Genomic DNA, 27,977 nt, shown 5'->3' on the forward strand with positions numbered 1-27,977 from the left:
CTGAGTGGTCTGACATAAGTGTGACATTACAACTTCATAAGTCATTCAGCCACTTTTTGCAAGTTTCACCACCCTTTTGCCATTCCATTGTAGAAAATGATGATGGGGTTCTGATGTACGCAAGTCAGGTGCAGTTGCACATGCATCTAAGAAAGTAACTTGATAGCAGTGTTTCTAGATGAAGCACAACTGGAGACAAAATGTGCATGTAATACAACCAACCTGACGAAAGAGAAGCCTGTTAAAAGTTAAAGGAGGCAGGCTTCTGAACGACATTTAAAAACATAATTTGAGTGTTCTACCCTCTAATGGCTGGGCTTTCTCTGGGCATACCACTTGCTTGCTCTGGACATGCCACTTGCTTCAAAGCAGCAAAACACTCAAAAATAAATTGGCCAAATTTCAAATAAAGCCAAACATGATGTGACACCCCTCCAATGCAGATAATGGGAGACGGAGGTTGATGAATCACATGGATTTCATCTAGTGATCTGCTGGGCTATGCAGCAAGTAGACGACTGACATAGCTGGACACATTGTTCAGCTCTTATCATTCAACATTGATGGGTTTCCTCCGGGAGCACCCCTCTCCTCCACATCGCCATACACTGTGGATGGCGAGGGCCCCCACCAACTACGTGGACCATTGCGTTATTTGACCACGGGAACCCCAACCCCATGAGGGAAACTTACCCCAAATCCAGCCGACTCGTCCCTGCCATACTGCTGCGAGTGGCCTCCCCTCCACCCTCGCGCCCTCCCCGCCCCCGCTCTCATCCTCCCTCGCTGCCCTGGGCCCCATGGCCTCCCTGGCCGCTGGGGTCCCGCACCTCGACCCTGGGGGTCCCAGGGCCTCCCTTGGTGATGGGCTCCGGGTCCCTGATCCTGGGGGTCCCATGGCCTCCCTGGGTGATGGGGTCCCGCACCTCGACCCTGGGGGTCCCAGGGCCTCCCTTGGTGATGGGCTCCGGGTCCCTGATCCTGGGGGTCCCATGGCCTCCCTGGGTGATGGGGGCCGCCGCCCCCCCTGCGCTGTCCCCTGACGGCCGCAGGTGGCGCCCCGTCCCCCGGTGGTCGGCCTCCCTGGCGCCGCCTGTACTCAACGCTGCGCCGCTGCTTGTACTCGTCCGGCCTCATGATGTTGTTACACCGCCGGATGGATGACGCGTGCACAGATACCCAAGCTAGAATGACTGGGAGACAGCACGCAGTGAGACATTTTAATTCAAAGCATCTGCACACAATGTTGGCACGTCTCCCGCAAATGTCACTGCAGTACAGGGTGGTCCAGATGTCTTGTGACCCCACCCCCTCCATTTAAATTCTCCAAAACTTTATTAAAAAAAAAAATTAAAGTAATGTTAATTTGAAACAGAAATGAACATGCAAAGGGTGTATACAAAAAAAATGTTCGGGCTCAATTAATTGGGGCGGTCACAAGACATCCGGACCATCCTGTACTGTACATAACATAGATCACCATATTCTTGGTTCTTACGGCAAAGTCACGTAGAAGGGAAGTAGTACAATATAAATATTGTTTTATATAAATATAGATTTATATTTATATAATTGTATTATTTCCCTTCTACGTGACTTTACCGAAAGAACCAAGAATATGAATCCCTGCAGTCACGAAAGCTTTACATCAAAATAGATCACCATGTATACAATACCGTAGTTAAAATAGTTACATCGCTAAGCTTGGTGTTTAATTACAACGACTGTGTTGTTATCATACGCACATAGAAGATGAGTTAAAGGGGGGGAAGAGTATTGACAGTGGAGAGGCTTGGCCGCTGCAGTTTGCGGCACAAAAGTCCGCACGGCCTCTCGTCGTGTCGCTTTAATTCACTGCCAAAGCCACCTTTTGACACGCGTGGGTATAAAAAAGCGACCTCTTGTGGTCCGCCCTCATTGCAAGGGCAACGAACGAGGCACAGTGGCCTCGGAAGAGGTTTTTGTTGTTGTTAAATATCTCAAACATCGCGTAAAAGTTACACGAAGCGGCACGGGCCAGAAGCCTCGGTCTCGCCTGGGCTCCCGTGCCCGGGTGAGGCGCCTTCGCCCCCCGCGGGACCCGCGTCTCCGGCGCGTCCTGCTGACTTACCTCACAAACATCGCTCAAAATAAACATTTACATATTTGTATTCCACGACGGAGATGACAGCTGGCGCAGCGTTTTCAAATATTATACAAGAACAATTGTAATTGTAAATAAGAGGGCAGAAATGTAATCGTGTGCCGCTACTGCAAGCAACGTGTAAGGCTTTAAAGACTCAGCCCCATCGCCGCGTGGCGTTCTGAAGTAAATTCAGCGCCGGCAACTTCCACGTGGAAAGTCGCTAGGTGTCGCGAGAGAGAGAGAGAGACCTTCCAAAAGTAATACAAGTATAACCCGTAAAGACAAAGTTTTTCACTATAAATCCTTTATATGCGTGGCGGCTAGAGTCCTCTCGTCCTCTGGCTTGAGATGGCTGCCACCTATGGGTCAGATGGTTGCACGGCACCATTAAGCAATTGGTAATTAAATATAATATTTTTGTCCTAAAAAGTGTAAAATTTTGGAAAAACTTTTTTCACGAACATTAATTGTCACGCACAACGAGTCTGTGTGGAAAATGTCAGCTCGATTGGATCACGGGAAGTGGGTTAAAAAACGACCGAAAGGATTTGCACGGTCGTAAGCAAGCAAGCACGCAAGCAAGCAAGTGAACTTAATATAAAGGATTTAAAAAAAGTCACCGATCGACAAACTAACACATTCCTGTGGAGGGAGCTGGTAGGAACGTTGGGTTGCTCGGTCAATGGCCTGCAGGGTCAATGGCGGCGTGGTGTATTCCGCAAATATGCCCGACTGTGAGGGCGGGCACAAGCCGGCGTGAGTAGGTTAAACGTTGAGTTTTATAAGGGCACCACGGGGTGACCAGCCCCTCCCCACCCAGCCCCACCCCTCCCACCCCCCACCCAGCCCCTCCCCACCCAGCCCCACCCAGCCCCACCCTCCCCACCCAGCCCCTCCCCTCCCCACCCTACCCAGCCCCACCCTCCCCACCCTCCCCTCCCCACCCAGCCCCACCCTCCCCACCCAGCCCCTCCCCACCCAGCCCCACCCCTCCCACCCCCCACCCAGCCCCTCCCCACCCAGCCCCACCCCACCCAGCCCCACCCTCCCCACCCAGCCCCTCCCCACCCTCCCCACCCAGCCCCTCCCCACCCAGCCCCTCCCCACTCTACCCAGCCCCACCCTCCCCACCCTCCCCACCCAGCCCCTCCCTCCCCACCCAGCCCCTCCACCCCACCCCCCACCCAGTCCCACCCTCCCCACCCAGCCCCTCCCCACCCAGCCCCTCCCTGCACGACGGACGGATGGACACAATCATCCCCTGTGGGCTGGTGTAACCAGGAGGGAGGTTCCTACCAGTAATACATCATCTGATCGTTGGTACATCACTGGAGTCGTGTAACGAGACAATTCACCCAGTATTACACGGGGTGAGCTGATGCAGACCTGCAATCTTGTCTCGATTCGACAATTCACGGAATTGATGTGAACATGTCAGCTGTTCGCGACCAATATCCATAATAGTGTTTTTTTGGGGTTAGATCGCGTAAATATAAATGCGTCGTTGAACCCGCCACCACCAACCATTTAGTAAAGGTTTGTCACGTAAACAAAACATGGATGTATCGGGTGGTTGTGGGTTTAACACACTTTAAAAAAAAGTGTCTACTTGTCTATTCTTGCTCCTTAAATGGGCAAGCACAAGCCCAGGATATCCTAGTTTGGCCATTGCACGCTTTGTCATTTCCATAACGCATTCCTCAATATATCATGAATTAAATGATTGGATTTACAGTGTCAATGTCCAGATGGTGGTGCCGAATCCCACCTCGTAAACATGGAACGTTGATATTCTTAGGTTTTGTTCGGTTGAAAAAACATGAAACGTTGAGCCAACGTTGGTCGAACGTCGCATGTTTACTGAGCCACAGGCGTGCGACAATTGGAATTTGGGGCCGTCCATAAATGACGTCACGCACCTAGGGGGAGGTCAGACATTTGTGACGATATGTGACGAGGGGGGGGGGGGGTGAGAAATGTGACGTCACATCAAAATGCGCAACTTTAAATAAATATAGACAACACGTTCTACTTAATTAAATTGACTTTTTTAAAAATGTTTTCTCCTACAACATCAGAGTGCAGCGCCACATTAAATACGCACTACAATGACAATAGTTTAAAGCGATTTGAAGCATGTCTTATTTTGGGGGGGGGGGGGCAGAGCTTTGTGACGTCATATTTGAGGGGGGATTTACTTTTTGTGACGCCGTGACGAGGGGGGGGGGGTCAAAAATGGCGTGACGTCATTTATGGACGGCCCCTTTGTAAAGTTTAAATATTTGACAGAATGGAATGAAGGACTTGCTCTAATCGGGTTAGAGACGCCACTAAGCTCAGAGGACAATTCATCAGTTGCCATTGACCGACAACCGTTATGGATAACGGGCTAATTACAACATGTAATGAATGTGCGTTTATAAATGTACTTACTCAAACGAGCACTAGGTAGCGCTCATATCAATTCACTCAACATTTATTTATTTAAAAACATATTTCACTTTAAAAAGTCCTTGACGGATCATCACGTTTTCAAGGGTGTCCGGGATATCAAATGACACATAACAAACACACAATGCCACGTTTACAAACATTTTAAATCTACACTATCTCGAGGATACGTTTTTGCAATGCCATATTTTTTGGTGTGTCAAGAACACAGCCAAGGCAGAGTGCATGAACATCAAATGTCAACCGTAGTTGCCTTCACATTACTCATTTTATGAACCCTGGGCAGGCGAATGGTCTGAGCTGAAGCTGTGTGAGATTTGAGTACCCAGCAACACACATTCCAACGAAACATTTACTTCATGAATACTAACAAAACAAACATCAACTCACCCTGTGTTTCAGAGAGACCTGGACAAGTCCATCCAGCTGAGGCACCATGCATTTTCCAAACTCCACCACCACGTGGACGGTCCATCAGCTAAATGCCACTCACGCGGCGGCGTTCCTCTACCCTCGACGTGACCTCACCAACGCCACCTCATCAGTCTCGTCAAACTCCTCTCCCTGGGATAACACCACACGTGGAGGAGAGGCGGTCCAAGACCCACACCCCTTGGACCCGCTGGGCGGACACTCTGTCCTAGAGGTGGTGGGCATCGGTCTCTTCACCGGCGTTATGAGCCTCGCGACCATAGTGGGGAACGTGTTGGTCCTGGTCAGCTTCAAGGTATGGAGGGGGGCAAACTCGGTTCACCGATAGAGTTGTCACCTGTCCCGGATTTCACATAACGTTCGTATTTTTGAGGAAGCTGTCCTGGGAATGTAACAACATTACAAGTGATGGGTTTTTTTCCTTCTCTCAATTGCATGTAAATGTTGTGATATTGTTCTTCCCACGATATGTCCCGGTTTTTTTGGACCTTCGAGGTGCCAGCCCTAGTCAACAATCCTAAATTAATTTCCGTGCCCGGCACACTACATTAAGTATACCCTTTGTCATATATTAGTCCCGTGCCTACTCCAGTCTACCAGCGAATTGGGAAATGTTCAGTGTGAAATAAAGCCCTCAGTCACAAAGCACAATCCGGCCACCGGGCTCATAAATCGTACTCACAAAAAGGCGACCACATTCACCACATCACGCCAACAAGCCCTTCCACTGGCTTCCCATTCACTTGTGCATCAATACATAATTTACTATTCATTAAAAAAAAAACTAAAATTTACATCCTTCAGGGAATAGTATGTATTAACATTTCTTATTTTAATGAGCCATAAGCCAAATAGAATCACACAAAAAAATAACCATAAACGAACCAGTGATTTTTCGATTTGAAGCTATCGTGACTGCAGGGATTCATCTTCTTGGTTCTTTCAGTAAAGTCACGTAGAAGGGAAATAATAAAATAATAAAAATAAAACATAATAAAATACAATTCTCAAGACGTTTCGGCCACAACGCAAGCAGCCGACGCTGTCTTTCCGACAGATCTGTTCTTCACCTGAGGACGGCTGCTTGCGTTGTGGCCGAAACGTCGTGAGAATTGTATTTTATTGTTTTATTTGTATTATTTTATTATTTCCCGTCTACGTGACTTTACCGAAAGAACCAAGAAGATGAACCAGTGATTATTTTTCTATAGTGATGCACAATGTTCATGTCAAGTACAAAGTATGAAACTGCAACCAAATACATTTCTTTAGAGGCTGGTTCAAGGTAAGTCTTGACAATGGGTAGGTAATGGCTGACTGCTATAGTTCAACAAAACGTTGCAGACTTTTGTTTGCTCTATCTTCCTAATATTTTCTGCTTCACCAATCATCTTACAAATGTAACTCCCGATGACTGGGTTAAACGCTCCATTTAAATTTGTAAATCTTCCATTCCCAATGTGGTGATATTTGTACAGTACTGTATAGATTTCTTCTAACAAAAAGCCCTCTCCTTACGTCATATTCATCTCGATTCAACGGATTGCTTCTCTGCGGCTGCCACATTCCTTACCTATCTGTTTCTATCTCAGCGCAAATGCGCACTGGAAGAACACTATTTGACTTTCACAACCGTTTCTCTTCATGAAATCTGTTAAACCTTTATGAGCAATGGCATAGCACACATGCATCGTTTTTGTATATTTCCATGCTCTTGCAGCAACCGTTTGATCTTGAATTCACAATTATTTAAGATTTCCAACTCAGGATAAAAGTATACATTTATTCCGAAGACAAACGCATGTTGGAAAAGCGGTACATAATCGATGGGTATGCTCATTTTTGCTAACCGGTCTGATGTTACGTCAAATAAAGGCATTGTTGTGCTGTATTCTTGTTACATAATTAGGTGAACAAGCAGCTGCACACAGTCAACAACTACTACCTGCTCAGCCTGGCGGTAGCCGACCTCATCATCGGCATCTTCTCCATGAACCTCTTCACGTGCTACATGATCATGGGCCACTGGGCGCTTGGCAGCCTTGCCTGCGACCTGTGGCTGGCCCTCGACTACGTGGCAAGCAACGCGTCCGTGATGAATCTCCTGGTCATCAGCTTCGACCGCTTCTTCTCCATCACTCGGCCACTCACGTACCGTGCCAAGAGGACTCCCCACCGCGCGGCCCTGCTCATCGGTCTGGCGTGGGTGGTGTCCTTCGTGCTCTGGGCGCCCGCAATCCTCTTCTGGCAGTACATCGTGGGCGAGCGGACCGTGCCACCGGACGAGTGCCGCATTCAGTTCCTGTCGGAGCCCATCATCACGTTCTGCACAGCCATCGCAGCGTTCTACCTGCCCGTCACCATCATGGCCACGATTTACTGGCGCATTTTCAAGGAGATCCAAAACCGCGCGCGAGACCTGGCCATGCTGCAGGGCTCCATCTCGGAGGGCCGCGAGGAGTTGGAGCAGGAAGAGGACATGGTGGAGGATGAAAAGGAGGAAGAGGAGGAGGAATCAACGCAGGCCGTTGACACCCCGCAGGTGAGCGGCGAGCGCAGACGCGTGGGCAACAACAGCAGCAGCAAGGATAACGGCGCAACTTCTGCAAGCAGCCACTATTCCGAGAAAGACGACGCGCCCAAGAAGCACAGGGCAATATACTCGATGGTGATGGTGCTCCCAAGCGGCAGGTGCAGCGCCATGCACGCGTCCAAGGTGACGGGACGGCTCAGCGCACAGAACGCAGACATGCGGGATTCCATGCCGAGCCACGAGGCCAGGGTACGGTCAGTGCGGAGCCACAACTTTTCAGACCGAAGCGGTCAGACGGACGGCGCTTCGCCGAGTCTGCGGCAGACGGCCTCGGAGAGGTCTCCCGTGGAGTCGGACACGTCGGAGCACTCGTCCTCGAGCGGCACGCGAGAGGTCTGCGCGGCGTCGTCGTCCTCGACGCGGATCTCAATGCGCGATCTCTCAACGGCGAAGCGATTTACGTCAGCGGCACTCAAGGTGAACGTGACGGCACGCAAGCGCATGTCGCTCATCAAAGAGAAGAAGGCGGCCAGGACGCTAAGCGCCATCCTCCTGGCGTTCATCATCACGTGGACGCCCTATAACATCATGGTGCTCATGTCAACTTTCTGTCCAGATTGCGTGCCGCCCGTGCTCTGGAACATCGGCTACTGGCTTTGCTACGTCAACAGCACTGTCAATCCGGTGTGCTACGCGCTCTGCAACAGGATTTTCCGCAAGACCTTCAGACAGCTTCTGCTCTGTCAACTCAGAAACAGTGGGACCCAATGGTTGTCCAGAGGTCTGAAATGCTCGACCACAGAGATCAGGAGATCACAGATAAACCCAACTTGAGCCTTCCAAACCACTCCACGTGTATGTGTCATGCACATACTCACACAAGCAGCTACGAAAACAGTTTTTAATTAAAGCATGACAATATGCCCACATGCAACCGATTTGTATACGTTAGTTCTGTATACATTTTCGTTTGGATGAAAACGTTGCTGCGAATAAGGATTTGCCAAAAATAACAAAAAAAACCTGTGTATTTATACAATGCACACACCGTGTGGTTTGTACGCATTCTATACAGAACGCCAATACATAAAGGTCCATTTGCAACCAATGTGTTTGTAAATGAAAGAGAAGTTGTTTGTAAAGTGGGAATGACTGTTACTTGGAGTACCTCCTCACACTGCTGAACACTATTGTATGTGCAAATGCTGTCAGTTTTTTAAACGTTTGCTAAAACATAAAGTGTTATTAAAAAAGTATTATATGGACATTCTTGATGCGGTGAAAGGGTGTCTCTTAATAGTGATTTGTAAACAGCTACATGTAGCCAATATGAAAATGGTTTGTGTATAATGTATACAAGCATTTAAAATAAACCTTCCCAGGATGTAATCTTGGATGTCCCCACCTGTATGTGTATTACGTAAATGCTGAAATTCCAGTGGAGAACGTAAACAGTGCCAGATGCCAGTCAGTAAACCCATACCACCTGAGCCATTTTCACGATCTCCTGCCAGCAAGCCTTCAACACTTCACAAGGCTTCCAAGTGCACCTAGCCTGGCGCAAGCGGCATGGTGATTGTCACCTTGATTTAGTGGAAAATGGTTGTTGTTATTTTGGAAATAATGTTGGTTGTTGTGCAATGCACTGTGCTACAATTGAATCGCCCTGGGAATAATTACTGAACAACCATATCATTGCTCATTTGCACTGAAATCTGACTGCCGCCTAAAATAAGTACGTGGTGTGGTGCGTCAATATCAATGATGGTGGGAATAAAAAAAAAGAGGGCGATCCTGGCACGGTGCTGGTCACGACACCCTTTCGGTGTGCAGTTCCATCATAAACACGAGAACTCGCAGCACTTTCCCAACAGCTTGTGCAGACTTAAGAGGGTGGGGGTGGGGGGATATGCGTGTCTGGTTGGAAATAATAGCATGATGAGTTATATCAAAAAGCACTACAACCCAAGCCGGAGGTTTTTATTTATCCTGGCCAGGAACCCGAGTATTGATATTGATACCGGATGCGACATTTTTAAAGGGTGGCTTGGCCTAACGCGAGTGCGCATCAACACCAGCGCGAAAAGAGCTGGGCATGGTGCTCGCCGAACCTCTCTCGTGCGTATGATGCTGGCCTCTTTTGAAAAGTGATTGCTAATAGCACTTGCCCGAACGGACCAATTGGGCAAACGAGCAACTGTGTGTAAGACGTTTTAAATTTACTGTACGTTTGGTTTTATTTCACGATTGTTACATGCAGTGCTATCGTGCTTCCTTCAAAGGTGACGCCTTAATTTTTACCAGTGCAGTATTTTTGAAATGATCTTTTAAGTGTAAAACGATCAACAAACACAATACACCGTAAAAGGTTGTGACTATTAATGATATCCAGGTTCTGTTATTCTGAACGTCCCAACCTCCATCCTTGAAGGACTTTTATGGTCCACATTTTTACTTTATCCGTTTTTATTAATAGTTCATACACATTACGATATTCCAATTGCGTTTTTCTATCAGTTACATCCCACTTGTTATTGACAGAGCACAAGATGAACGAGCTTATAAATGTTGAGTATGTGCTCATTGAAACCAGCACACAAAATAGGTCTCGTCTCAAATAATTTCACGGGCTGGAGGAAGGTATTCTCAAGCCATCGCCATGTGTGGGGGTTTGCTATTCAACAATCCATACAGTTCCTGCACATGCGCGGAAATAATTACTCCTTCTCCATGGTAGATGTCATCTCGGGTTTGTTCTCACCTCTGGATACCACTCCGTCATAAATCTTAAACAATGGTTCATCATCCCATCCAGCGATGTGTTCTGCCCGAGTCCACATACAATAAATGTCCATGATGATATTGGAAGATGCTTTCAGAAAATTGGATTGGAGAAATAAAGTTATAAAAATAAACTAAGAATACTATCAATCATTTTCAGATGTTAAGATGACGGTCATTATAAGCAATGGAAATTAAACACAAGGTATGGTTGAAGAATGTAATAAAGCTGCATTTGAATATATTCCGTTTGGAAGGACACAACTGTAAACACATCAGAGTACGTATACCTCGAGCAGTTATTTAAGGATGACGAGGAGGAAAAGGATTAGAGGCGGATGACAGCAGATTGGAGTGCTTTCGAAAACCTGAACATAATGAAAAGCAATATACAGAGTGTTTAATCAACGCATATTACCTGCTGTGACAAATGGATCAGAAACGTTGACCCTGCCAAAGAAAACGGATCAATGGCAGAAAGACGCACACAGCAACGTGTATTGCTTGGAATTACTCTTAAGAGAAAATATGAAAGTTATAAAAGCGATGATGACCGGTGGACGACACTAACAATGGAGGGAACACGCCCAAAAAAATCAATCACCGTGGAGATGGAGCAATAAAATCAAGGTATGCGTAGGTACTAGATGGACTACTGCCTCACAAGTTGTTGATAAATGGGGAATGCCTTAGGCAGGAGGCCTTCATCAAGCAGTGGATAAATCATGGCTGATGATAACTATTCAATTTATAGAAAATGCTGCACTAGGGTAGCACACGTAGTTGCTTACACATTAGTGTAAAATGGCTCATTAATAAACGTAGTGGCCACTAAATCACCCACTTAATTGGCTGAGTACTCGTTTTAAAAAAAAGTGTGATACAACAAAAATTATGCACTCAAGAGCTGGCTCTTTATACAGGACAGCTTATTATAAATGACATTCCGAAAAGTCAACACAAAATTATTAAGGTGGCATAATGAATTGCCACAATGTACATTTCAATTATAGATATATTTTATTAAGAATTTAATTTTTGTAAGGAACTTGGCATAACATAGGTAACCTTGAATGTCATTGCTCAAGGTGCTAAATTGGCCTTCTAGATTGCAATAAACCATCAAAACCTTTCGTTATTTTAGGAGGCAGCTTGAAATAATCCTCTGCTGGTAAATCAACTCCAAGGTTTCAGCAAGAGTCACATTATCCAACCCTAATGCCAACCTTCAATTGAATTTAATTGGTCTTAATGTGGCATGTATTGCCGCTTCTACTGAACCACTGTACATCCACAATAAATGTATATGTATATTGACCTTCCTTCATACTATACGTTACCAACTGTCCGAATATAATTCGTCACTGACCACACATCGGTAAAATGTATATATATTTTTAAAACAATATATAAACGTCTTTTTTAACTGGCCTCCAACAGCTACACCCCATTTCCCAAGTTCAAGATGACTCGGCTACAATATAATTACAGTACAAGGGAGGAGACGGCTGTAATTGAAATATGGCAGAACTTTCGGGAAAATTTACACAAGCCATATTTAAATCTTGGCAAAGTAGACTTTTACACACATACACACACGTTTGTTTGGCATAAAAGGTAAATGTTTTGAGTTGGGACGTTTTAAAAATATATATCTAAAATGCATGGCAAACGCAATAACAGCAATTGCACCCTGTAGCCGTCGATGCAGTCACATATAAGCATGTATTTTTAAACAAACTGTCACTTGAGATTACACTTCCCCCCTTTCAAAAAAACCACACGTAAAAAACTGGTTCTGCAAGTACAAGTTACACGCAATACACACTGCTATGTTATTTAACACAGCAGCACAATAAGCGTCCACAAATAATCAACTCACAAATGCAACACTCATAACCACCAATGTTATTGAACGTCATGCACATGGCCAATTCTTCGCTAAAAACGCAACTTTGAAAATATATCACGGCCAATATTGAGGTGATGTTTTATTCGTTAAAGATTCAAACGTGTGTGTGTGTGTGTCCTCGACGCATTTCCAGTCACCTGGGAGGATACATTTCCTTACATGTCTTTATGCCACCGCTGGAACAAAATTAAACGTCCCGTTATATTCCATTTTTGGTTTTTAACTTTTATTTTAGTAAAAACATTATGCAAAACCACATTCCTTAACACAGATACATGGATACAGAAGTTAGTCAGATGGTGTGCCGCCCCCAATGAAGCACTGCGAGCCATGCAAGTAACCGCTGCTGCATGATTCAAATTCAAAAAGAGTTAAACATACTGCCCCGGGCAGCTCATTGTTACAGATGTGCGCAGCGAATGGGAGTACAGTTAGAACACAAAACGGAGAAATCCAGCATAGAGGCCCAGGTCAGGTTTCCAAAGAACACAGTGAGCCTTCGTTGTAAACGTTGGCCATCTTTTGATTAACTTAAGACGCAACGTAGGTACACGTTCCTCAACTCAGTCTTGTAAACAACAATTTTTCTTTCTGTAGCGCATTTTGAATGCGCACAATTCCATCGTATGTGAGAGTAGATACTGTATTAAAAAGAAAAGTGATATTTAGGTCAAATGTCGAGTTCATATCACACGAGGCCCAACTATAATCGGACACTTTAATCATGGCGATTGAATTTGAAATTTAGGTTGGGCCGAACACGTGTTAGCTCAACTCAAGAACTGGTGTGCTGAGATGTGCCCCCTTTTGCCCAGTGACCCAATATTACTCGGTTCTAAATTACCCCAAAAAATGTTTGCGTAAAAAAGTTCCCGATTCTAACATTAGTGGACAAATGACATGACTTGTCAACTGCAGATCAGTTATCATCCAGGAAACCAAGCTTAGCTGTGGCAGCGGAATAACCCTGAGCAAAGTTTGTGCACGGCAGTCACAAAACAAGTCAGCGTAGGAATCTTATTTTGACAAGTCATGTCAGAGATCATCCGTACATGATAACCTATCTTAATGTTCTTATATTACTGTTCAACTCAAGTATTCAACGATACCCCATAATTATAATACCATGATTTTAGTAAGAGCATAAACCAGATGAAATTGGGCAAGAGAAAACACAATTTGAATAAACAAAAGTGAAAGCATGTATAAGACAAGAAGCATTCATATGTGTGCAGCCTACAGCCACAACTGCATTCCAAACTCAAATTTACAAATGATTAATATATGGGAACACGAGGCCACTTATTCAGGAGCAGTGGCTTGAGACTTAGTTCCAGGAGACTAGATTTCTACTCCAGTTTTGTGATATTTACCAGCATGATAAGGAGACGTATGTTTTAGGCATTAACATTTCATAATTTAAATCATATGCCTATCTTGTCATGCTGGTGAAAAGGGTGTGGACATATATTGTAGAATTGCAGCCTTAAAACGGTCATGTAAAGCCATTACATAACTCATTTTGGTACGGAGTCAATGTGGTGTTTTTAATCTTTTATCAAACTGAAATGTCACTGAAAATTTGAAATGGCCATAGCAATCACTTAAAAGGTTGCTTCACCTGTATAGACCACAGCAGTTATAACATGAAAATACCTTGCTTGGCAGGAATACTGGTGCAGCAAGCCTCCCTTTGTGGCCCATCTCCTGAATCTAGTTTTTTTTTGACGGAATGACCCCCGCGTTCCCAGAACTTTAAGACCATGCAAGTCTTCCCCGACAGCACCAACCAGAGAAACAATCGAGTGCACAGTATACAATAAACTTGCGCAACATTATTAATCACGGAACTATACACACTACGAGACAGTACTAAGTGAATTGAACAAAATTATGAAAGCCTTCCACTTTACAACGGAGCACACACAACACAACAGTGGTACAACACTGCACATGTTGTTTTGATGCCACAAAAGATTTAGCACGTTTGTTTGTTTTTTCTTCTTCGTTTGGTTTTTGTCTAACGAAACCAGCAGCGGACACCGTGGACCGTCAAGAGACACATCTTAGGCCTCATGCAAGGAGCGTAAAGATATCTGCATCACATTTCCAAAGTCCCTCACACCAGATGTGGCCAACAGAGGTATCTGAAATTGGCATGCTCCACATTGGAGCAATTCACATTTATGAAATTAACACCACCAAATACTTAAGACTGTGGAAATTACTATGTGGATTCCTTTGACTCCCAATTATCGTTTGACCCCCTGACACAAAGCTATGCGTACCAAATAATAATAAAAATATTTTGCGCATGGAAATATGAGCAAAGCTGTAACAAAGGCTTTTATTATAATGCCCCTATCAAAAATAATTGATGCTGCCTTGTTTAAAAAGTTAAACACTTTTTTGTGACACGGAAGTAAACCTTGCATGTAACAGGAAGTAAACACTTCTCAGATGGAACTGACTTGAGTCATTCCCAGTTAACAGCATTTCATGAAACGGCAAAGAAAAATGTCCTACTTTACACATGCCAAGTGACGCAGATGTGTATACGGCATACACCGCATCATTTATAAAAAGCCACCGGTTTTATTTTTAAATGCGACCTTCTGCCATGCGCATGGTTCACCGCCCAAATCAACGCACACAACCCTACGAACACGGACAAAGTTCAGAATATGCCACCTACTCTTAACACTTGCAACCAACGCAATGGCCCACTTCTCACAGCAATATGATTGGTAATTATTTTTGAAAGTTAACATCGCCAAACACAGCCATTGTTTCCTCTCTCCATTAAAAAAAATAATGCGCAACTAATAACAATCCACTTGTCATACGCTGACAATGGGATTTTAAGACTTCCCTTATGAGAACACCAATATCTGATGCTGTGCACCAATCTGAATGTCAGGATGAAGGACTAATTGACCAGCCGCTCAACGCTTGCTAATATTTGCATGCATCAATTCGTCCGCGTGGACGCGGGGGTACGTTTGTGGCCACCGACGCGACGTGAAGCTTGTTTTGTGGATATGCGTTACAAGAGGGGGGGCGGGGGGGGAACCCTGTCTGCTGAATGAGATCTCACCAAGCCCCAGAATGGGGACTTCTGCAAGAGAGAGGGACGCGCAATACTAGCAGTGGGCAGCAGGGTGCAGCTCCCTGGCAGGCCAGCGAGAGGGGAAGATGAAGGAGGATGGGCGGAGACTTCAAACATCCACCACCATCTTCTTGTGGATGTCCATACCGCCAACAACCTGAAACAAATCGACGGTCAACGATTGCGTTCTGTAGACACGTACTGTGATCAGAAAGCAAAAGGTTGGAGAGGTTTGGCCGCTGAGATGTTGCCAAGAGCAACACCCAGGTGCTGCAAACAATGGCAATGAGTCGTGAAAAAATGCTAGGTGAAGAATAAAAAAAACTACCTAGGCTTTGTGTCAAGCTGTCTAGCATGTTGAAAGGCATATGAAACAGAAAAGCAGACTGAAACAGTTTGAAATGTTTTCGTGACTTAACTACAGTGATATTAAACAGTATTGGACCCAAAGCCCAGTGATGTCAATAAAATGACCATGGCCAATTGTAAATTATTTTCTAATTTACGTTTTAAACTCTTGTCTGACAGCCTAGGTCGTCATCAGCCATGCTCTATTTACTGATGAATAAAGGTCTTCCCAAGCGGTTGCAATATCTCATTGTCTTCCAATGCAACAATGAATCGTGCATGTTGAGAGAGGAAATGTAATAAAATTGAGATGTTAGACAAAATATTGAATAAACAAAACTCTGTACAACAATTCAGGATAAAATGCGAATTAAAAACAGAGGACAATACAAAAACGTTTGATGACATCACAGAAATCAATGGGAGCATCAAGACATCAAAAAGAGGTTGACGATTAGAAATTCACAAATGGTAGCCCCTTAGGGAGAAAGATGGAAGCATTACATATGATAAGAGATCACATTAATGGAGGAATTGTGTTCTTTTGGAAAATAATTCACAAATCCCAGGACCCAAACCATGTGCCGGATGAAGATGAGGATGTTCCAAATATTGCAATTGAAAAACTAAACACTGTCGTTCACAAAGAAAAAAAAAGGTCCTGGGAACAAGTTGGCATAAGTGTGGACATAAAATACGCAGCACCAGTTAAACTGGCATATATTAAGTGGACCTATTTACCAAATGTTTACATAAAAATGAAATACCTCAATCATGGAATGATGCCACATTTTTATATTCAAAAACGGTCCTCAAGTTTACTTGAACAATTAAAGATGGTCTGGGTACATAGCTATAAAATGAGGCCTATTAGTAACACTGAAACCTGTTTTTTCCATCGCATGCACATCAAGATAACAAACTCAAATGACTTAAAATGGTCTCGGAATTTACGAGCCACATATGATCCATTATAGTAGAGATTGATTCTGAGAAGAATGATAAGTCTCAAGAGGTATGACTAAATTGACAAGTAATTTTATCACATTCATTATCGCTATGCAAGGTTTTCACCAAGTCATCTCAATCACAATAATACACATTCTTTTCTGTGCTATCACGCTGAGAAATTGGGGAAATTGGTATATCGTGCAGTGTTTTAAAATAGTGAGGAGTGGTTGCAGGCAGTGCCAAATGTCCTATGTGGTTACAACACTGTGGTTTCAGTTTCAGGATGTTAAAATTGGATGTTGGCATCCACACATGTTCAGAAGGTCATGTCGATAATTTTTGTCGATATTTACTTTCAGCAAGCACATAGTGTAGACATTTCTGAAGTAGTGAAAGAAAGAATGTTGCAAATGTGCCAAAGAGATGGAAATAAAATATTGCTTGTAGACTTAAAGGAGTTGGGGGGTGGGCATGTATAAAATAAAAGCTTTAGAATATGAACAGGATGGAGGGCATTTGAGTCCAAGAAATACCATTGGGCAGAGGACTAAAGTAGAAGTATTTGTTCCGAATGTCTTATTGTAAAAAGTAAAAGGGACTATATAAGATGAGAGTAGACCATTGCGTGTCGGTATTACAGCCACGACTGCCAACTTGCGCACAATTGCTTCGTTATGCCAACGTCCATTCATCGATGCACGCCGACGTGAACATCTCAATGTGTGGTTGGGCAGATTTGCCTCGATGTGAAAATTTTGAAATAAATAATTATTTGTACTTTCTTTTTTTTGCCATCGCGAAATATATGTAAATTTTTATATCACAAAACAAGGAGAGAACTATGTTTCTATTCTGGAACTTTTTACAGTAAGAGCCATGCATCTTCAGCAATTATTACTGGGCTTTACCGAGTAAAGGCCCACATTAGCAAATTGATATTTCTTAAGTTAACTTGTTCCACTCTAACTTGACTGCAGTGACTCACAGTGCAGTCAGGTTGACCTGACGGCACTGCCAGCACCGCTGCGTTTAGAAACATTCAGGTAGCTGCCAAGTCCAAGCCTGAATTCTGGCACTTTGGAGGAGGTGGGGGGGTTGTGGGTCACACAAAAATGCCTGCGACAGTGAAATTAATAATGCAGGGCTACAAAGTCAAACGTCACCAAATGAGTGAAACTTCCAATATGCACAGTTACAGAAGATAGTCGTACAGAAAGCAGGGTACGGACAAATGTGTATTTGTTTTTTTCTTGCTTTTTAAATGTTATGCATACCTCCATCTTTCACTTGGAACTCCAATTTACTCCTGTGCACAAACATCTTCAATTTAGGAATTGGCCGAACATCCCATTCCCCTGAGACTGTACTCTCAAGAGGCCGTTGTGGATAAATCAAGTCAGAGACAGACCCAGCCAATGCCCTTCGAGTGACAAAACCAGGCCATTACTTCCTGCATTCTGATCAATCCTGGGACTGTTACACAATCGAAAACGTGGCCCCCACAGTCAGCTCTTACAGTATCATCTCAGCATGTTTATGGCTTTCGCTTTGGTTGCTGAGGAATAGATAAGAATCAATGTTTTTATTATTTTGCATTGCAATATGCTCACCTCGCAGAACTCCTCAAAAGATATCCGCCCGTCGCCATCCTTGTCGGCATTGATGATGGTCTTGTCAACAATCTGCTGCAGCTGTGTGTCCTTCAGGTTGTTTCCCACCATCATCTTGAGCACCTGGAAGAGCTCCCCGTTGGAGATGTAGCCATCTCGGTCCATGTCGTAAATTCTGAATGCAACTTCATGTGCACGGAAAAAAATATTTTGCATTATTAGACTCCGATAAGACACCCCATGACAATGACGCTACAGATTCTGAATAGATGGTACCATGATCAATTGAGTCAGATGAACATTGTATATAGTTGTACAGCAAGAACAGCCAATTAGTCACAAGTCAACGTGTTTTCATAAACAAACTAATTCATGATAATTGGTTTTTTACCCTTCTATCTGGCAACAAAACTGACACCTTTTTTACAAGGAGTCATGTTTGCATAGACCACAATACCTGCAGTCATAATGCAAACAAAAAACATAACTCTGATAATGTATGCACTGTCCTTGAAGTTGATTGGTCCCCACCCGAGACAGCTTTCCTTAGAGCCGAGTCTCACATTAGTTGGACCAGATGACGCCAAAAGGCACACAACTCAAAGACAATGCATCAGAGTATGAGAGCTCGGGGTAAGCATTTACACCATTGGAACCTCATTTGCCAGTAAAAAATATGATAATTGTTTTTTTACCATTCTATCTGGCAACAAAACTGACACCTTTTTTACAAGGAGTCATGTTTGCATAGACCACAATACCTGCAGTCATAATGCAAACAAAAAACATAACTAATTCATGGCGCTTTTTCAATCCACTTGTGGATGAAGGGTTCCCTATGCCATCATAGGATTGTTTGACCACACTTCAACAAGCTGTTCAGTGCAGTTTCGGGACGGAGAGGATGCCAATAGGAGCTCGGCTATCACTTGCCACCAAAGTTAAATGTGGCTGGGAATCAAATTGAGCTGAACGGGTTTCATTGCGCATGCTTGAACCACTGCACAGTTCCACTTCCCAACCATAAATACAAATGTCTTGTGACACCCATTGGTTAATGGAGGACATTTTAATGCTTTTTGTTTAACATAAAAAGTATGTCGTTTACCCCTATATATTCAACTATGGGCGTTATCGATTGGTTAAAAGTAACTACGATTTAAATTGAAAAAAAATATATACTTTTAAAAGAAAGTCTCACAGAATACTTACAGCGTAGTTTTTGATCTTTATCCCCTTTTACGCTGAATTGTGACACGCCTTCAATAAACTCTGCAGGAGACAGTGAGCAAACATGCAAACCTTAAACCTTTGACATTTATTGGTATACGATAGCAAAAAACACTAAATTCCTGCTCCAACAAGCACGATAATGAAACAGGTTATATGAGCTGAAGGCAGCAGAGCATCATAAACTACACTTGGGCTGCTATGCCAGCACGGCACATTTCAGCAACGACATGTTAAAAGACGGGTGTACAGAAACAGTAGCCCCTAAAATGCCTTTGCAAATGTATTACTGGTCTGAGAAATTGGCAGTAAATCAATTAAAACCACAGAAAGAGTTGGGGTACCGAAATCATGCCACCTCTCGGGTCATGTAAGACCACTGATTGAGTACTATTGTGCTCTTAGCATCAAATTCCAGGCTTCCACACAACATGCAACAGTATTTATGTGCGTAGTGAATTCGTCCAAGCTGGATCACCAGTGATAAAACAAACAAAACATTGGTATATGTATGCTTTGTGCTAATTTTGGTAAATGTAAAACTGTGCCTACTGATTCAAGAGATAGGCACGGAGATATTAATGGACAGCTTGCCACAGTTGAGCGAGATAACCCACTGAAAATACAAAATGCTCTAAATACCACCTCACTTATTTCATAACTAATCCTCTGCTGTTGAAAAGGGGTTCCCAAAAAAATTAGTTAAAAAAGTGGCTATTTCAACTATGGTATAACTGATGAAGAATGAAATACCCATATAAAAATAAAGGAACTACTTTGAAAGTGGTCTACAAGTACAGACTAAATTCACCCCTTAACCATTGTCATTAACAATGTCTTAACACAGAAAATTTTTCACCAAAGGATATTTTAATAAATTGCCCTTCTTTAGAGGAGAAAACAAATATAGAGGAATGATAAAACTTATATTTTGTCTGTTACAGAGTGGTGCGAATGATGAACACCCTAAAAGTGCAGCATATTCATCTCATTAAGTACAATTGTCTATGTTCCGCCAACAGCACACCTTTAAAATCCACCTCCCCGTTGCCATCTGTGTCAAAGATGTCTATGACGCGTTGGACGAGCGGGTTCTGTTGGAGCTCAGGCAGCGACATGAACTCTTCAACGCTTAGTGAACCCGAGCCGTCCAGGTCCAATTTGCGGAAACGCTTGCCCAGACGCTTGATCTCGTCTGCGTCAACTGGAGTGTTGCGATGAAAGCAGCAGGGCATCAATCAATAACTCGCAACATGGATTATTACCTGTCTTATTGCGTTTTTTTACAACCAGGCCACTTCAGTCATCCAGAAATGATTTACAAACATTACCGTAAGTGTGTCATCCCGATATAAAATGCCTACGGCCTTTGATAACGAGTTACAATTTTTTTTGCACAATTTTACTACGTTTATTTGTGCCACTGTTACAGGTAAATTGCAAGATGTTGCAGTTGAACAGAGAGTGAACGATGTAACAAATTGTGTGTATTATATATTGTACGGGGCCTTGGAGTGAACCTTGAATAAAATGTTTGAGAAAAATGTGATTGTAAAAACTATAAGAGTATTGACAATCAAAGGATACCATATGCCCATGTCTTTGGCGATATGGAAAAGTATTGTATATTACATTTATATACAGGTCCGAATCAAACAGAACACAGGTCTGCTCTGATCAAGTAAAGTTATTTCAATGAGATTTTGTATCACAATAAACACAGGCGAATTTTTATTTATTTGACTCATTAGAACATTAGCATGTTCAACAGGCTTATTGAAGGGAGTGTCTAAAACATTACATCATTGTTGTGAATAAAAACATAAAAAAGCTAACACCCATTAAATTACACATAGTATTTCACATTTGCGTGATCTTGTTGTGTTCTTATATTCATATAAAAAAAGCCCTCCCTGATTAAATAGTTTATTATTTGAGCGAAAAATTCTAGTGCAACGCTTGAAAAGTGTGACTGCTCCCTTGCAAAAATTATACAGTATTAAAAAAAAATAACACACTGTAGTTCCGTATAACCCAATTCACTTACTGATTAAAATCAGCCACGTACAATGACCATCACGCGCAAATTCGGTTATGTGCTTTTTGTTCTGCCAGATAAGACAAGGAACGGCCAAATGGTGTGCAACTCCCAACAGCCGTACATTTCCCATATTGCTCTGGGCAAAACACATTCGGAGAGGTTGACACTTAAGCTGCAGTCAATGCAATAGACATTGCTCACATTTTACAACAAGTCAGCAAATAAAGAATCACACATCTCCGCAAGATGAAAAAAGAGCAAGCTGGAGGTTACATCCTTACGATGTAAGAAGTTGCTTTTAGCGCAAGACCGATGATTAAAAATGTAGGCAAACGCCAGTGCATCAGAGGTCGCAAACGGGTTTTGATTCCGTTTGCGACCCTGGTGCGGCCGGGTACGGGTACCCGTTCCCTACCCGTACCCTACCCGAAATGAGTGATAAACGGTGACTCACCAGTGACTCACGGCCTACCCGTACCCGGCCGTACCAGGGTCACAAACGGCTACCCGTACCCGGCCGGGTACGGGTAGCCGGGTATCGGGTAGGGTACGGGTTATCGGGTACCCGGTTGCGACCTCTGCAGTGCATGATTGGGTACAGAACGCAACAAGGCAGACATTCTGCCACATTGGGGAAAAATGCAGCAATCTGAAGAGGTGACGGGTAACTTAAGTGCTCGGTGAGACTCTGAGAACTTACAATGGGAGCACATTTCCAGTGGGTAGCTGCTCTCGTTACCCTGTCAACACACACACACAAAGATAAATTTAACAACAAAAACAGTAGTCACATTTATGCCTTTGTAAAGATGCAATTATATGTATTGCATTTCGTACCAACCGCACCTATGATTATTTTTCGCCAAAGTACTTTGAAAATCGCTTTGTGAAAATGTAGAAATACATTGGCACACCACACCACACCCTTTCCTCCAGCCTGAGTCTAGATTATCAAAAGCAATAAAATATTTAAATATATATTTTAAGCCCAACAGGCACAACTGGTAAATGTCAATAGTGTCACTCTCTCTATAAACATGGTATGCAATGGTCCAGTGGTTTAAACCCCACATCTGCCCAGTACAACTGTGATGCAATACAAATGAGTGTTGTGACTGTAAAGTGGCCGTTGAGAAATTGTGATCATAGTAAGAGGTGGTTTGAATATAACAATGCATGGCCTTCATTTTAAAACAATTGAGTTGTGAATATAAACGTTACGAACACTTTCTTGTACACCAACTGGTTTTTGGAAGCCCTGTTTAAGAAGCAGGAAAGTAAATTCGAACGATTACATATAGATGATGAGGCAGTTTTACATGCACTGTACACGGATATTATTGGAACTTAAAGAGATTAGGCTGGGTGGTTCTGTAAAAGAGATTAGACATTTATATTTCACCAATTGTGAAAGAGTTGCTGTGGGGGGTTAACTGAAGCAATAATCCTTTTGGAGGTAGATAAAAATCAATGCCACTTTGAAAGAAATGAAGAGTTATCGTATTTTAAAAAAAATAATGGAATTTGTGCTTTAATCTGAAGGCTGTCAAAAAAGCAAGTGCTGCTTTCTTTGCTTATTTGAAAGGTAGACACACATACTTTGATTAATACTGAACTGTACGTAGCCTACCACATGGAGATTTATGTACATCAACAGCCATGTTCCCAATAAACCTCTTAAATGGCTGTCGCCTTTTCATTGGCACTTATATGGACTAAAATAACAAGTGACTTTGCCTAGCCACGGAGGGTGAATGACAGCCACTTCTTGAGAGGTGGGCATATCTAAGTAGGTCTGCCTTGCAGCATCACCGCACAACGAACGGTTGCTTCTTGTGCTTTTAATTTCACCACTTGTGCAAAGTGTATCTGTCAGTTGTGCTAATCGCCGAGTGTATCCAATGAGCCCCAAGAACCACATTGTAACATGGGCAAAGTGGGAAAGTAGAATTTCAAACTTGAAAGTGCTCCAAGCACAACTCACGTTATGTATAATGTAATACTTTAACGGCACTTTTCTCTGCTGCAATGCTCCTGGACCCACAGCTCCCTCACCCACACTTTGGCACAGCATAACTTCATCTGGGCCTCAAATCAGTGAGCAATGTATGGACCACAAGCAGCCCCAAGAGAGACATCAGTCCATTTTACGGGCAGCAAAAAAAGCCATCAAAGGAATTTTCCAACAAATGACATACAGTTGACACCACACTCGATTTGCATTTCTAAATATGAGTTAATGTAGATGGAAAGCATTCACATTTTTATACCAAACATAAAAGCTTTACACCATTCCATTAGACAAATTGTGTGCTCTCCAGCTAAACTGTTTTGCCATGGGTCTTAAAAAGATAAACAGATACCTTATTTGTCATTTGCATTAACTACATATAGCCAAAACCAGTTTTGGTCAGGCCATGAAATTAGCTGTTTTAGCTGTTTGCTCTTTACCACTTGAATTTCATGTTTTGTGGCACTGTAACGGAACAAAAAAGTTTACTAAACATTTCAAGGAGGTGATGTCTAATAATTTTGAATTCAAGTCATTAAGGAACTGATATTGAGACACTGAAATGGGGAAATGTATGAGCTCAATTAAATATCTAGGATTAGCATAGGCTAAAGTCCAAAACATGTGCCTTTAACTTATTACTTACACGTATAGAAGGCGACCATAAAATACATTATGGTAAATAGGATATTATTATTTAACGTGAGGTTTGCTCGTGCTAAATGGGAACCTTAACTAACTCATGCAGTCTTCTCAGCCATACAGTTTTAATGTACTACGCTACAAGAACCCGTCGGAGTCTTGGGAGAGAATTTCCTCGGTAAGAAAAAAGCCATTAACAATGACAATCATTTAAACGCCTCGTGACGTTGCAACAGGCCCGTTTTAGGTGTCAATGTTTAACGACTTGGGTCGCATGTGACACTGTTTGACCACATCCTCCAGTCGACTTGCATAACGCGGCCTCTCCCAATGGCCCGCAAGAGCTTTGCGGAGTCTGGGAGAGCCCACCCAGCCCCCTCCATTTGCTCGCAGAGTAATGGGAGCTTCACCAACAAAGGCCATCTGCTGCTGCCTGGCAGGTGCAGCGGCTGCCTCTACAACACGGCTGCTGCAAGTGCAGCAAGCACACAGGACGACAATAGCAGTGCAGGATATTTTCTGAACGGATCGTGCAACAGCAATGTGCTGCGGCACAACAATGCTCTAATCAACTACTGTAGTATGTATTATGATTATCATGCAGCAATGCACCGCAGCACCATGCCACTCCACTGAAAGGTGATAAGAGTACATTAGTGTTGTTTAATTAGCAGCCTTATGGCCAGATGAGACCTGTGATGGCCTTTTGAAACTGCCTGCTAAGCTATCCCAAAGACTTAGGAGAGAAATAGCGGTATATTGGGATTAGGGGCAGTCCATAAATGACGTCACGCGATTTTAGACGATTTTTGACCCCCCCGCCTCGTCACACGGCATCACAAAAAGCCAGACCCCCCCCTCAAATATGACGTCACAAAGCTCTGCCCCCCCCAAAAAAAATAAACCATGCTTTAAATCGCTTTAAACTCTTGTCATTGTAGTGCGTATTTAATGTGGCGCTGCAATCTGATGTTGTAGGAGAAAACATTTATTTAAAAGTCTATTTAATTAAGTAGAACGTGTTGTCTATATGTATTTAAAGTTGCGCATTTTGATGTGACGTCACATTTCTCAACCCCCCCCCCCCCAGGTGCGTGACGTCATTTATGGATGGCCCCTTAGAAAAGTATGCACACAAGATACAAATATGTTGGGAGACGAGAGAAGAGATGCAACGCAGACACATAATAGACAATTCATAGTCAAGGTTTTCGGGTTAGATCGCGTAAGTATAAATGTGTCGTCAGCCTCCACCACCCGACACAGCCAATTAGTAAGGGACTTGTCACGTAAACAAAACACCAAGTGGTTACTACTTCAAAGTAAATCCTCAACATTTACAAATTGAGTAGTACGACGTTTCGCTGGTAATTACATCAACCAGCATCAACGGGTGATTTGCCAGGATAGTGAAGCAATCCACCTGCCTCCCGTCTTAAATAGTGCAGCAGGTCGTCGTCACAATCATGTGCAGAGATCAGAGGCGGAGGGGGGGGGTATTGTAATGATATAATAGATTAGTAATCAGTGAATTCTTCTTGGTTCTTTCGGTAAAGTCACGTAGAAGGGAAGTAATAAAATAATAAAAATAAAACATAATAAAATTATTCTCACGACGTTTATTATGTTTTATTTTTATTATTTTATTACTTCCCTTCTACGTGACTTTACCGAAAGAACCAAGAAGATGAATCCCTGCAGTCACAAAAGCTTTAAATCGAAAAATCAGTGAATTAGTATGTGTTTCTTCTATAAGGAATTGTAAATTGTAAGATGTATTACTTAATAATACGCTTCCAGCCCGCATATACTTACGCGATCTAACCCAAAAATATTTTTGAATGATATTGGTCGCGAAAGCCGACGTGTTAAACAGACACAGAGACATGTTGGGAAATCAAAATGAAAAAACGACGAGTAAACACGTAGACAAAACAGGTGTAGTGCGATGAGAAGATATGTAGACAATGGTGCAGGTGTAGTAAAATGAGAAGATATGAAGACAATGGGCAGGTGTAGTACAATGAGAATACAGTGTATATGAAGACAATGGGCAGGTGTAGTACAATAAGAAGATATGTAGACAATGGGCATGTGTAGTACAATGAGAAGATATGTAGAGAATGGTGCAGGTGTAGTACAATGAGATGTGTAGACAATGGGCAGGTGTAGTACAATGAGAAGATGTGTAGACAATGGTGTAGGTGTAGTACAATGAGAAGATGTGTAGACAATGGTGCAGATGAGAAGGCAGAGAAATGTGGTTAAGATATTACCAATTCACATTCCTGAGCGGAGAAGACCGGGGAAAGTTGCGCTGAGATGCGATTTTTAAAAAAGCACATCGATTCTTTTCACCCACGATAAGATAAATAACAGGATACAGGTTAAGGCAAGATAAAGGATATGAATTCATAATCGATGACCAGTGATAACCCATACAAATACAATTAACACGAGTATCCTGGATGACATGACGTAGTGCCAGTGCAATACAGACCATACGATTCCTGTGAACTACACACGCAGTATATAATAATAATACCAAGGCAAAGCACGGTATTAAATAACTTAACTCCACTGCAGTACACAGAACTGTGCATGCCGTTCCAATTGCTTTGCACAATATTCTAGTGGAGTACTCGAGCATGGTACCGTGCAACGAACTCCAACTTCTGTGTACGTCAAAGATCTTTATCAGTGCCACCGCAGTGCCACTGCAGTGCGGCTCGATCACGACACGATTAGATTCACAAAGCGTGGCCACGCAACTCCGCTTGCAGTGCGCAACTAATTAATCATCGCCGGTCATCGCCAACCAGCCAGGATCATCCACTTACCGAATGACAGCACTGTTAAGACGGGCACAGAGTTGCCATTCGTTGCATTGCCGTCAGCGGTGAAAGAGCGGGGCGAGTGGTACACGAGGCAGTGCTGGCTCGGGTCGCCGTGCCCACACTCAGCTCCACACTTGCCGGTGGGGCACAGCGTCCGCCCCGGGCCGCAATGTTCCAGCCGGGGGGGGGGGGGGCGGCCGGGCGGCCACGACGCCGTGCGTGCAAGCAAAGCGACGCAACAAGGACCGGCGCACATGGCCGGACCGCACTGTACGTACAGTGCGTACAGTGTCATCCCGCTGTACTCGCGGGTGAGTGTGTACAGTGCGATATAACGAGCGGCCCTGCCCTGAATAATCCGCCTCGGCCGCTAAACACCGCACGAAGGGCCGACGCGACTACACTCCACACCCCCCCACAGCCGCCGCCGACAGACACTCCCTCCACCAACCGCGCTGTTTACGTACCATCGTGGGACTCCCGGCGAGGCGACGGAGGTTTAGTGAGAGACACGAAACCACACACACACACACACTAACACACGTAACGCACACACGTTACAACTCTCGGTGGCGGGCCGGCGAGGAGGGAAACTGTGCGCCGAGCGAGGAAGAAGAAGGAGGAGGAGGGCGATGGAGGAGGACGATGGATGAGGAGACGGCGGAGACGGCGGCTGTGGTGGTGGTGGAGGAGGCGACCGCGCGCCTGTGCCCGATTGACGTCCGGGTCCCGCCCTGCGCGTGACGTCACCACGCACGTCGTTTTGTTTGCCCCGCCCCCTCCACCGACGTAAGTGGCGCGCGCGCTCGTGCGCGATGACGTCACCGGATTTCCCTCCCCCCCTCCTCTCAACGCGCGGTGACGTCAGCGCGCGGTGACGTCACCGGCGAATTTCTCAATCTCTCTCCGGGATGTGCAGGGTGGTCCAGATGTTTTGTGACCCCCCCCACTCCCTCCCTTCCCC

At 43.9% G+C, this 27,977-nt stretch overlaps 3 protein-coding genes across 3 annotated transcripts in view; 1 reads left to right on the plus strand and 2 right to left on the minus strand.

Moving 5' to 3' along the window:
• Nucleotides 1-2,248, minus strand: part of AVEN (apoptosis and caspase activation inhibitor) — a 49,477-nt gene extending 47,229 nt beyond the window's left edge. The window contains exons 1-2 of the mRNA XM_061559374.1: nucleotides 2,111-2,248; nucleotides 694-1,193 (exon numbers count right to left, since the gene is read on the minus strand). Coding sequence (XP_061415358.1) covers nucleotides 694-1,137 — 444 coding nt within the window. The 5' untranslated portion in view covers nucleotides 1,138-1,193; nucleotides 2,111-2,248. The remainder of the gene's footprint in view (nucleotides 1-693; nucleotides 1,194-2,110) is intronic.
• LOC133347255 (muscarinic acetylcholine receptor M3-like) overlaps nucleotides 1-8,861 on the plus strand; it is a 29,283-nt gene extending 20,422 nt beyond the window's left edge. The window contains exons 2-3 of the mRNA XM_061559373.1: nucleotides 4,979-5,303; nucleotides 6,918-8,861. Coding sequence (XP_061415357.1) covers nucleotides 5,013-5,303; nucleotides 6,918-8,375 — 1,749 coding nt within the window. The 5' untranslated portion in view covers nucleotides 4,979-5,012 and the 3' untranslated portion in view covers nucleotides 8,376-8,861. The remainder of the gene's footprint in view (nucleotides 1-4,978; nucleotides 5,304-6,917) is intronic.
• A 4,825-nt stretch (nucleotides 8,862-13,686) lies between these two features.
• On the minus strand, nucleotides 13,687-27,744 carry LOC133347257 (calcineurin subunit B type 1). The gene is made up of 6 exons (XM_061559375.1): nucleotides 27,481-27,744; nucleotides 22,224-22,263; nucleotides 20,510-20,686; nucleotides 19,465-19,524; nucleotides 18,253-18,437; nucleotides 13,687-15,500 (listed from the first exon to the last, which is right to left on the minus strand). Exons 1-6 carry the CDS (start codon nucleotides 27,481-27,483, stop codon nucleotides 15,453-15,455), a joined length of 513 nt encoding a protein of 170 aa, XP_061415359.1. The 5' UTR covers nucleotides 27,484-27,744; the 3' UTR covers nucleotides 13,687-15,452.
• Between the last annotated feature and the right edge of the window lie 233 nt (nucleotides 27,745-27,977).

The sequence above is a fragment of the Lethenteron reissneri genome, chromosome 25, assembly GCF_015708825.2.
Source record: "Lethenteron reissneri isolate LAM-NWPU_2019-01 chromosome 25, ASM1570882v1, whole genome shotgun sequence".
NCBI classification, from domain to species: domain Eukaryota; kingdom Metazoa; phylum Chordata; class Hyperoartia; order Petromyzontiformes; family Petromyzontidae; genus Lethenteron; species Lethenteron reissneri.

Bases quoted from the DNA above. Each gene is read 5' to 3' on its own strand.
- LOC133347257 (XM_061559375.1), bottom strand. The intron at 19,525-20,509 runs GTGTGCTGTTGG...TGTCTCCTGCAG, and splicing joins CGGGGAGGTGGATTTTAAAG to AGTTTATTGAAGGCGTGTCA. The intron at 18,438-19,464 runs GTAAGTATTCTG...GTGCACATGAAG, and splicing joins TAAAGATCAAAAACTACGCT to TTGCATTCAGAATTTACGAC.